Source organism: Clavelina lepadiformis, chromosome 2 (genome assembly GCF_947623445.1).
Source record: "Clavelina lepadiformis chromosome 2, kaClaLepa1.1, whole genome shotgun sequence".
NCBI lineage: Eukaryota > Metazoa > Chordata > Ascidiacea > Aplousobranchia > Clavelinidae > Clavelina > Clavelina lepadiformis.
The window spans coordinates 4,340,604-4,352,553 of NC_135241.1; the positions used below are offsets into that span (position 1 = coordinate 4,340,604).

Here is an 11,950-nt window from a genome sequence, read left to right on the forward strand (position 1 = left end):
ACCGAGTTACCCGTTTTGACCAGAAATGCACACATCCCATCTCCGGCCATATAAACAAAAAAAATGAAACCGCCCTGGTCATACCGCGTTTCCTACTTCTCACCAAATACATCAGTCAAGACTGTTGTGTTGTCACCAAACATGTTACTGTATTTTCCTTTTGGTTAAAAAAGAATGCACTAATTTAACTGGAGTGAAAGTAATTCGACTTGGCAAACACGGGCAAAACCAGATTCAGATACTTTCGTTTTATATCAAAGCAAATAGACACGAGGTTGCTGTATTGCGTAATGAAACATCCGGTCAAGTTCTATTGATAAACATTTGGCCTGCAGTCCAGACGATGTGACCAAATGGTGGTGGTGGACTTTCAGTCGCACGTAGTATTTAGAATCATTCCAGTTCATACTCTGCAAAGACAGAAGGTGTATTTATGTTAAACAAGGACTGACGAGAAACGCATCTCTCCTAAATGACTTAAATTTAACTATGTTTGCCTACTATACCACTGCTGGCGAATGGTTACGGTTCTTTTTACCTCGCTGTCTTTCAATAATAATACGCCCAACTGTCTAGTAAGATTTTGAAAGCCCGTTAAAGTGTTTTCTTTGTGGGTGTGACAGCAGAAAAATAAACTTGTTTACCGTTTGACAATTTGAACGACGTCTTCGTCAAATAAGATGTGATCTCTGCCAACGCTCTGAGGATTGTGCTTAACTGAGGAACCCCATACTAATGCGCTGTTATCAAAAAATGAAAAAACACATTAGTTTAGTTATTCCAAACTTCATCGCTTGTCGTAGTGATTGCAAACCGATTGAGTTGAACGAGCAAGCTCACAGCCACTTAGGAATGTTCAGACACTCACTGCTTAAATTCTTTCATCAAAGTACGGTGCAACTTGTTGCAGAAGTCCTCTACCGAAGATTTATTCGTTGCAAGCACGACTGGTGCTTCGTAGTCTGGCAGCTGACCCTTAGGTTTAGTATATCTGCAACACAAAGCAAACACTTTAGGTCGGAATATTTCAACTGTTCGTGTGCATAATATGTGAAAATACGGGAACTTCGAGGCTCGCATTCGGTCAAAGTACATGATAATGCAGCCTCTAGTTAAATATTTAACATTCATTAGAGGTAAACAAAAAACACGATACACATTACTTTCTGTTTAACCACAACAATTCTAATTTGCTGCGACTATTGGTGCAAATTACGATGTAAATACTAGAACGCAACTTCGTGGTTATATATGTCAGACCTCCATATATTAAAATAAATGGGATAAATTAGAAGTACAGCTGCAAAACACCATAAGTTGTCAATATCGCACTGTTACATCACCATGTTGATATATCATATATGGTAAATACGCGTTTTCTTGTTAAATATGTGATTTTGGTGGAAAAACGTTTCCTGGATGTGAATCGATAACATTCAAAAAGTTTTCAATGGACATTGGTCATTTATCAAGTGGACTTATTTTATTAAATCACTTTTGTTGTTCCCTGAACATCAAACAATCTTAAGCGATTTGAACTTAACGGCTTTGAACTTGTCTATTACACTGGTCAACAAATTTTTTTTTATTTTTTGTTGCATGAGATTTTTTAACTGATTCTACACAATCTTGGGATGCTGATTTCAAATCTGCAATCAGTTTCTTTATGCATGCTCTAGTTTTTATGCAATCAAAAATTCAAATTTTTTCGTTTCTGGCTCATATTTAGTGTGCGCTGTCTGTATGGTACAGTACCAGTGTTTCAGATAGAAGCTTTCAGCTGTTTTAAGTTGTAGCCTACTGCTGTTTAAGGGCGTTTGAAGAAGCTAAGCAGTTTGATTATAGTGAGGTATTGCGGATAGATGCTGTAGGATAGGTTATAAGCTCTATTTTACACTCGTAAATGCAAAAATAAACCTGATTCATTTTGTTATATCAGTGTTGTGTACACTCCTTTTTCGTCAAAGATGAAATATAACATCGTTCGTGAAGCCTGCCTACAGAGCTTACTTTGGCATCTATCTTGGCGATCAAGATAAGAAATGGTCTCCACATATTGTGTGCCATAACTGCGAACAAATGCTCAGAATCTGAACAAAAGGAAAGCGGAAGAGTCTGCCTTTTTGCATTCCAATGGTGTGGCGTGAACCCCAAGATCACACGACTGACTGCTACTTTTGCATGGTAAATATGAAAGGTGTTGGCAGGAAGAGCCGACTAATGCTTTCTTATCCAAGTATACCATCAGCTATACGACCTGTTCCGCACTCTGATAGATTCCCTCCTCCAGTCTTTAGTGGTTTTACATTTTCTGAAGATGAGGAAACTGAATCGGAAAGGGAAGAGGTAATGGAAATGGAGTATAAAAGAACAGATACAGAATCTGAACACTCTTCTGGTGAAACCAGAGTAGCTGTTCAGCAGTTTAATCAATCAGAACTGTATGACTTAGTACGTGATTTAGATTTTTCCAAGCAGGAAGCTCAGCTCTTAGTCTCCAGACTCAAGGAAAAGCAGGTTCTAGATTAATCTGTAAAGGTTTCCTTTTTTCGAAAAAGAGAAGAACTCTTTCTTCCCTATTTTTCAGAGGAAAATATGCTGGTATATTGCAACGATATACATGGTCTTCTCGAACAACTGGGTATCTCCTCGTATGATTCAGAACAATGGCAATTGTTTTTGGACAGTTCCAAGCGCAGCATCAAGTGTGTCCTTTTACACAATGGAAATGTTTATGAAGCTGTTCCAGTTGGTCACTCCACTGTCTTAAAGAAACGGCATGATGACATCAGAATTGTTATGGATTTGCTCAGATAACATGAGCACAACTGGATCATTTGTGTTAACCTCAAAATGGTTAGTTTTCTCCTAGGTCAGCAAAAAGGATACACTAAATTTCTATGTTATCTATGCATGTGGGACAGCAGAGCACGTGAAAAACATTGGACACAGAAAGAGCGGCCCTTACGTGAAACATTTCAAGTTGGCATGCCTAATGTAACACACAACCCAATCGTAAGCAGAGACAAAATTGTTTTTCCGCCCCTGCACATCAAACTAGGTCTCATAACACAGTTTGTTAAAGTTCTAAATCCTGACAACGAGTCCTTTCCTTTCATCATCTTCTTTACACTTTCCCTGCTTTATCAAATGATAAAATTAAAGCAGCAAACTCAAAAAACGTACAAACTCAGAAGTTATTGGATTGCCATCATTCTTTTCAATGTCATTTTGCAAAAAAAAAATCGCTTATTACATGTATTTTACCAGCAAAAATGTTCTTTTTTACATTTTTTCAAACATTTGGTGCGTAATTGTCTGTAAATACAAATGCTAGTGGTAACACAATAATTTCTGGGAACCTATTTTTGTTTTGAGGTTGGTTATTCGACTATAACCAAGAACGTCATTTGACAAATAATGTAATTTTCAGAAAATTTGAATTGAGTAAATAAAAAATAAAAAATCGCAATTTGAAAAAAATCTAGACCTTGCAGAAAAAAACTAAGGTCAGATTCGGATTCAGCACCCCCAAATTAGTTAAGAACAAGTGTTGGTAGAAATGCAACAAAAATTTTGTTGACCAGTGTTATCTTTTAATTTTGAAAAACCTTCATTAGTATAATGAGCAATTATTTTTATTGCTGAAGGCAATTCCAGTCTTTCCAGTCTTCTCTTGAATGATATGAAGTAACATTTACTGAAGACCAGACACGAAATTGATCTGCACTTCAGTAACACTACTGACAAAACAAGTTGTCAAACAATAAGTGGTCAATAGTGGTGCATGCAAGCAAACCTGTCTCCACACCCATTGTCTGTGAGCATGCATGATACAACATAAAATTGCTTACATTCTTATAAGCTTTAAATAATCCCACATCATTTCCAACAGATCATCAAAATTCCATTTGTGGTGAGCGGATATTGGCACACAATGCGGAACTTTATATATGATATCAAGTTCTTCGATAGATATCTAAAAATACCACATCATCAAAAATGGATCTCATTGTTTTGGTAGAATCTTTTACTCAACAGTCAGAATGAGAAAAAAATGGCTATGCTTAAGTGATTTTGAACCTATTAACCAGGAAGCTTGGTGGACCTTTTTTCCACCAGTCTGTAGAAGACACCCTCTCTTTCATATTCTGAATGATGAGAAAAGGTGCTACCTATTGTTTTACCTTATCAATACAATGCTATGGTACCTCATGCATTCAATGCTGACTCAAAGGCTGCAGCTTGTGCAAGATCATAATACTACATCAACTACAATTTGTTTTACTTTTTAAATTACTGTATATTGCGGCTAATTGTGGGTTTAAAATAACTATCTATTGTTAACTTCAAAATACACAAACCTGGTCGATTTTATTTAAAATATAAATACAAGGAACATAAACTCTGTTGCCCTCTATAACATCGATAAGATCATCAGAAGAGCATTCTTCTTTTAATATTACATCGGCGTTGTGAATACGATACTCTGCTAAGATTTTTTTCGCTAGATCTGCATCAAGTTCACTTTGGGGAACCTAAAACAATCAATATGAAATACTGAAAAAGCACTGACTTTTAAAATTAAGACATACAAAGAGTACATTCAAGCAAATAGGGTAAAATATTATAAAAATAGGACTCTATGCTGCAAAAGTCCCAATCAAGCAATTAAAATTTTGCATATGCAGTTAAAGTAATATTTTGAGTGTTATTTAAATCTAATCCTAGAACTAACCAACAGATTTTAAAATGTCAAAATTATTCCAAATTTAAAATGTTATGACACTATAACATGTGATACACGAATAACTAGATTGTTGTTATTTAGGTTTGCGTTTGTTGAGTGTAAGTATTACCATAGCCTGGAAATTGATTCCACCTTTTTCTTTCATTTTGTAATGGATATTTGGTGGTGACTTATTCAGTCTTATACCGAAACCTTCAAGTTCTCTCTCAATCAATCTCTTGTCACCGAGCGGTTTTAAAACATCGAGAACAATAAAGATCAAGCTACACGTACGAGCCACTAAATGACAAAAAACAACAACGTAGAGTTGGAACTACTTTAAAATCAGATACCAAGAACTATTCACATAGTTACTCGATTAAAATGAGCGAACTGATGCAAATAAACAAGAATAACATGTAATGCTGGGTATGTAACTTGTTACCAACCTGCTATCACTTGCTTTCCTCTTCCCTTGCCATCCTTTGCCCCTTCAATGATGCCTGGGAGATCAAGCAGTTGAATTTTGGCCCCTTTATACTTAATCACGCCAGGAACCGTGGTTAGAGTTGTAAACTCATATGATGCAACTTCACTGTATACCCCCGCCAGGTTGCTGAGAAGTGTGGATTTGCCAACTGATGGAAAACCAACAAAACCAATTCGAGCATCACCGGTTTTTGCAACATCAAAACCTGTTTATTGGAAATTAAGTTTTAAAATCATTCACTGCCACTTAGATACGATTGATTGATACTCAAACAAAAAGTGTGGATGACTAATATCGGTAAAAAGCAAGAACAGTTAAATATAGAAAAAATCAGATAAAATGCAATATTTAACATGTAACAATAAACAAGTCTGTCAAGGAAATATAATATATATGATATCACTTGTGGTTTACTTTCAATAGTTGAAATAGTGCTTTCTGTTATTTCCATTTGTATGAGGCATGAACTCAAAAGTCAGAAAACTGCTATTTGCTAATAAAATGCACTTAATAACGAAGTCACTAATAAATTCTTCCTAACTGCATGATGACCAGAGAATACGACAATCGGTACAAGTTGGTCATAATATGTAACGTTTTAGCAAAAAAGAAAATTTTGCTTTAAATCAAACAAATCTTGCCTTCGCCAGTACCCCCACCACCTCCACCTTTGGGGTTAATCAATTCACGTCGAAGTTTGGCCAATCGTGCCTTAAGCAGTCCCAAATGACTCGCTGTGGCTTTGTTTCTCTGTGTACGAGCCATCTACATACAAGAATATCAATAAGGCCATAAATAAAGCTTGAAACCAAAAAGAAAGTTGTAATTTAACAACATGTGTATATAATGTGATTTATCATAATCGTCAAAGAATTTTGATTATTAAGCAGGTATCAAATACAAACGGCTTATTTCACCTCAGCCTCGATTTCTGAAATTCTTTGCAAAATTGACATGGCTGATGATGTTTCTATTATATGCTAAAAAGGCAACTGTATTGAACAAATATCAGTTTAGATACACACAAACTAGTATATCACTTATCGGCTATCAACCAATGGCCTACATCTAGTGAAATAAAAAAGCAAATGAATGTTAAATAAACAAAAAAGAACAACTTTGGCCTAAAACTTTGCACTCAACATCTATTTTCATAAAGTTCAGTAATATACTTTGTTGCGCACTTCAATTGATAGCTTGTTTGCGATACAATGTACAGGTTCTTATTAAAGCTTTTGTGAACACAAAATCTTGTCAAAAAGAAAACTAAAAATGCAGATGGCTATGTTGGCACATGATATTTATAGACGAAACAAAAAACTACAACTTCTGTTTCTAAAGACAGAAATTACTGTTTCAATGGGAAACGTATCTGTCATGATGAAAGCATAGGACATACAACCAAGCTATTTCGGTCAAACCTAATAAACAAACGTTTGAATAAACGTACAGACAATACTGTAGTTTGGAATCAGAAGCTTTACATTATATACAGTCAAAATCGTTTAATCGCATAGTCAATTTGCCAAGCTTTTTTATGCGATTAACCGATGTATGCGACTAACCGATGTATGCATTTCCTACATTTTCTCCGCTATTCTCTTTTAAACACCGGCGCACGCATTCTTGCTCCTCCGCCGATTTTTGGAATGACACAATGCATTATGACGCAACAAGTGAGCTTCTTTCTTTTCGATTTCGACACAAAAAAAAACACGAAATAAAAACGGAAATCAATTTTTATGAAAATAACTCTCAATTGTAGTTTGTTTAATATTTTCCGATATGTTGTTAAGCAGTTGCTGTTCCAGAGGAAAAAATTTGTCCATGTCCATTCCCTGAACATTTAGTCGCCGATGGATTGTGTTACGTGCTACTGTCTCTATAGCCTTCAGCCTTGTGGTGAATTTAATCACAGCTGTCTTTAATTCACAACTGCTGTCTTCAGTGTCTTGTCGTGTATTTAATCGCTGCGAGTTTTGGGAGATCTTGCGATGATTTTTGTTTATTGGTGAGGATAATCTTTAGCAACTTAACACTTCATCAAAGGAAATATGCGATTAAGTGATACAAGTCTACAAATCAATCAAGAATTCCTATTCGATTAACCGATTTATACGATTAACCCTTACGCGAATAACCGTTGAATTTTCTTCACAAGTGAATGGGAATGGTTTGGGATTATGCAATGCTATGCTACAAAGCGATTTATGCCTTTAACCGATTAACCGATTTCGTTTTTTCATCCACGTAGATTTCATAAATAGTCCCACGAGGGTATAGATAGCACAATCGGTCTATATGGCAATAACTGATTATTTTTGAAATAGGAGAGAATTACAACCAATCTGAGAAAAAACGGAAGTGGCATCCTTCTTATATCACAGTAATTTATGAAAAGTAACTTTGTCATTTCCATGTTTTCTTGCTTAATGCAAATTGTGCAATGATAATGCAACACCTCCCTAACTCTCAGCGGTAGGTAAAGTAAACTATAAGTGATACTCGGGCAAGTGAAACACAAAACTAAAATTAACATATATATGTATACAGAAGTGCAAGGCACTTGAATAGAAAGAAGAAAAAAAACAGAGAAAAGGAAGAGGTACCGAAACCACAGTTGCAAAAGTGTACTGACACCACCATGTATTGAAATCACTGGTAACCCACAGTGCCAATCTTTCAATAAATTAGGTTAAGCATGGTATATATGCGAGGTATATTTTCTAGTAATTCTATAAAACGTACATAACTTTTTTGAATGTAAAAATGTTTTCAAAAGGTCTGTGGACCATGTTGGAAGTCTATATAGCTTGTCCCATGTGTTGGCAATCATTTTTTATTCACTAGATAAAATTATAGTCTTAAATTAATCCAAGAATCCAACCATTTGTAACCATTTTTTTTGTTCCCATTATTACTTATGTAAAATAAGAGTGACGGGTGGACAACTCTTAAAAAGAGCATGCTCAAGGTCCGACCCCAATTTGAAATGCTCGGGTTCCAAATAGCGACTGTCAATAGAGCGACCACACGACAGCGATTCATTTAAAACAGCGACTGTCAATAGAGCGACTACACGACAGCGATTCATCAAAAACAGCGACTGCCACAACAGCGACCTCACTTCTTTTATTAAATCCAAGGCTTAAGCGCACACGCACTCTTTCACCCCCTCCACACATACCTTCCATCCCCCACACCTCTCTACACACGTATGCACGCACAAACAGGCAAACACTGCGTAGTGAAAGATTGAAACCAAAAGGGACTTTAAAACAACATTTTATTTGGACTATCCATAGAAGTCACATGATTTAAAAAGAAATAGGCTAGTCAAGCCAAACAACAGAAAGTCGTCAAGCCTTGCAATAAAATTCAGGGTCTAGAAAAAGATTGAAACCAAAAGGGACTTTAAAACAACATTTTATTTGGACTATCCATAGAAGTCACATGATTTAAAAAGAAATAGGCTAGTTACATCATTTTACAGTTAAAATTGTTACATCATTGTAGCGGGTAATTGGTCCAGTGGTGAGTTGATTGTTAGCGCATTCGCTTGGTCACTGTTCAGTAATAGTAGGCTAGGAGGAGGAGATGATCTTTTTGCAGTTAGGTTATTGAAAGAACTTATTTCGTACGGTTCCGGTACTTGTTTGCATTTTCTTCCGCTTTTCAATCAAAAAAATATGGTAAGCCTAGTTAAGTCGCTATCATAACAGTCGCTGTTTTAATGCAGTCGGCATTTATACAATCGCTGTTTGGAATGTCGCTCACTTGATTACGTCGCTATTATGAAGTCGCCATTATGACAGTCGCTGTTTTGACAGTCGCTATCCGGCCTGGATGCCAATTTAAAAGAGCGTTGCTCTCAAAATTGCAAAAAAAGGAGTTCACTTGTGCCCAGCTCCGATATATTATGTAGACAAAATCATAGTGAATTAAGTGCCTCCAAGATATACAACTTGATATACAATTTTACTTGAACAACTAAGTTTACTTGGACAGTTTATTCAGATCATTTATGAAGAACACTAGACAAGTTGATATCACTTTGACACTTTTCGAGATGGGTCATCCCATGTCAAATCAACCAGCAAATTAACCCAAAGTCTCACACTATGCTGAATTTAAGCTTAAAAGAACTTCACTGTAAGAACACAAGCTTTTTTTATCAAAATCGGGCAAGTGATTCCAGAGTTACAGCTTTTTGAAAAAGAGTATATACTTTTTGTGCTCATTGCCCATGACACGCAGTAAATTTTAAAATTTTGACACAAGTTATGTTTAAACAATCATAACTTTTTAGGTGGGGAGTGAGAGCTTAGCCTTGAAACCAAGTTATTTGAATAGCTTAATCATTAATCTTTATATTAAGTCTTATTTATTTCATTTCGGGGTCAAAGGCCAAACATTGCAACAATCCTAGCTTGTGCAATAAAATTAATGTGTGTGTTAAACATATATGTAACAGTCATAACATACATATACGTAACGAATATGTTATAACTATAAACATGTGTATGTGTGTTAAACGAGTTTAACCAACTTCGTTTGTAGCCACTAATCCGACTGGCATTTTTCAATAAGAAATCATGTATGCAAAGATGCAAATTTTGGTGTGATGGCGTGCACTGCATCTTTCATTCTTCACCTGTTTACTATAAATTGGCATTCACACAATCAACAGTCGTTCTTTGTTTATTCATTATAAACCAGCATGAAGATAAAAATGTTCGGTGTATACATTGATGAATCTCGTGCGTGCAGGCGCCACACTTTTCACTATTAGCCACTAGGCTGGCATCCCAACTAGAAAGTAGAGCCATTTTCGACAAGAACTCGTGTGATCAAAAAGAACTGAAGTCTGCATTCCTTGTTTATTTATCATAAATTGGGGTTCAAGCAACCAGTTAGATTATTTATTATAAATCGGCATGAAAATAAAAAAATGTTTGGTATGCACTTTGATGAACATCGTGCGTGTAGGTGCTACACTTTCGACTATGGGCTGACGTCAAGCTTAGTTAAATTGCTACTAACGGTAAAGTTTATAAAACTATCACTTCCAGCTAAATCACGCACCAAAAGTTACCACATCAAAAATATAGCTGGCCCACCATCATTGCTGTCATGATCAAAACGAAACCTGCTGGGTGGAAAGCTTTCTATACTGCGGGCTGGACTAAAGAACAGTGCGTTTTGAAAGATCCACTTGTCCAAAATTATAGGTTAACAAAATCAAGCAGTGAAACTAAAAAATAAGTTTGACAAAGAAAATTGCAGACCGACTAAAAGTTATGTCAGAACATGATCAGATTAGATCTCTATTCATTTACAAATAGCCTAGAGTCTAGACAGCCAGAGACCAGAGTGCACATGGGAAGATTCTGAGTTTATTAACCGGGGATTTTATACGGTATTTTAAATGGCAAATTAGATTAAATACTTAATAGGCGAAAGGAATTCCTGGATTTATTCGTGGATATCCGTAAATTTATCTTATCTTCTTCTGTATTTGGGATCCACACCCTGCCGCAGGTAAGACACGATCGCTCCGTCTCTAGAAAAAAGCGAGACAAAGTTGTGTAGACTGCAGACTTTGAGCCACGTTTTTTTAACCCCGGAAGGGTCTCATTTGGATTTTAGCCATATTTTGTGCTTTTTATATTGCTTATTTTTCGCCATTGAATAAGAGGAGGGAAATGTATGGTGTTGACCAGCTAACTTCTTTGTAGAATAGTCAAATAAGAAGTACGGTCTAAAACAATCAAAGAATGGGTAAAAGCAACAAAACCCTGAGGGTTTAAAACGTGCAATGTGTGAATTACAGTGGTGCTAAACAGATGAAGGGTTAGCACGGTCACCAAACCCAAAATGCGTCTGTTCTAAAATTTAACGAAATTAAAGTAAACCAGCAACGTATTACTAGTGCTACTTACACAATGATTATCAAGATAACTGAGCTTCTATGGTGTATGGCATAATAATTTTTATCCTCGGACTGAGGACAATCTTATGACTTAGAAAGTCTTACGCTTTAAACCCGGCGATGATCCCTCATCGCTCGAGCTCCGGTTCTTTGCGCAAGTTGCGATTGTTACAATTTTTTGTTATAATGGTTTTTATACCACGTTACAACCCTAATTTAGAACTGTAATGAAATGGTTGTTTATCGTTCCTTATCCTGTAAGGGCGACCACTTCAATTACAATGTTTCTCTGTTGAATTGTTTAATGTCCTCGATGTAAATGAGCCTCAAGGTCGTTATTTCGCTTTTCTTAATCTTAGAATTAATTGTACACCTCGACAACTTTATATTCTGATTATATTGAAGCTTCTTTGAACGAATACATCAAGATAAAACATTGGGACAGCTACATAATAAAGTCGACCATTTTCTAGGGTTAACTTAGTAGACTGTAACGCATTGAACAACTATGAATAACAACACACGTAATGCAGGCATGCACGACATTTTTGTCACGACTTAATACGATAAGCAGAGAGTAATCGATTACGTAACGCAATGCTTTGCTTTGCCGATTTCCGTAAACAAGTATTCTATGCGGCATTCGATTTGCAAGCAATTTTATAATATCATCACAGAATTGTCGACCAGGCCCTCTGAATAGGAGCATTTAAATGTCAATTAATTATAACGGTATAGTGCCACTGGTAATCGAACAAGGAATATAAACGACATTTGTTCCAAGGCCAGCGCTCAAATT

The 11,950-nt window shown here is 36.0% G+C and overlaps 1 protein-coding gene across 2 annotated transcripts; it reads right to left on the minus strand.

Moving 5' to 3' along the window:
• Window positions 1-122: 122 nt before the first annotated feature.
• On the minus strand, window positions 123-6,305 carry LOC143445843 (developmentally-regulated GTP-binding protein 1-like). 2 transcript variants are annotated; one of them, XM_076945183.1, is made up of 9 exons: window positions 6,137-6,305; window positions 5,861-5,984; window positions 5,179-5,424; window positions 4,860-5,029; window positions 4,365-4,538; window positions 3,855-3,979; window positions 869-991; window positions 645-740; window positions 123-410 (listed from the first exon to the last, which is right to left on the minus strand). In XM_076945183.1, exons 1-9 carry the CDS (start codon window positions 6,173-6,175, stop codon window positions 404-406), a joined length of 1,104 nt encoding a protein of 367 aa, XP_076801298.1. In that variant the 5' UTR covers window positions 6,176-6,305; the 3' UTR covers window positions 123-403. The 2 variants fall into 2 exon arrangements, with proteins under 2 accessions (XP_076801298.1, XP_076801299.1); XM_076945184.1 differs by lacking the exon at window positions 123-410 and having other exon boundaries at window positions 641-740.
• Between the last annotated feature and the right edge of the window lie 5,645 nt (window positions 6,306-11,950).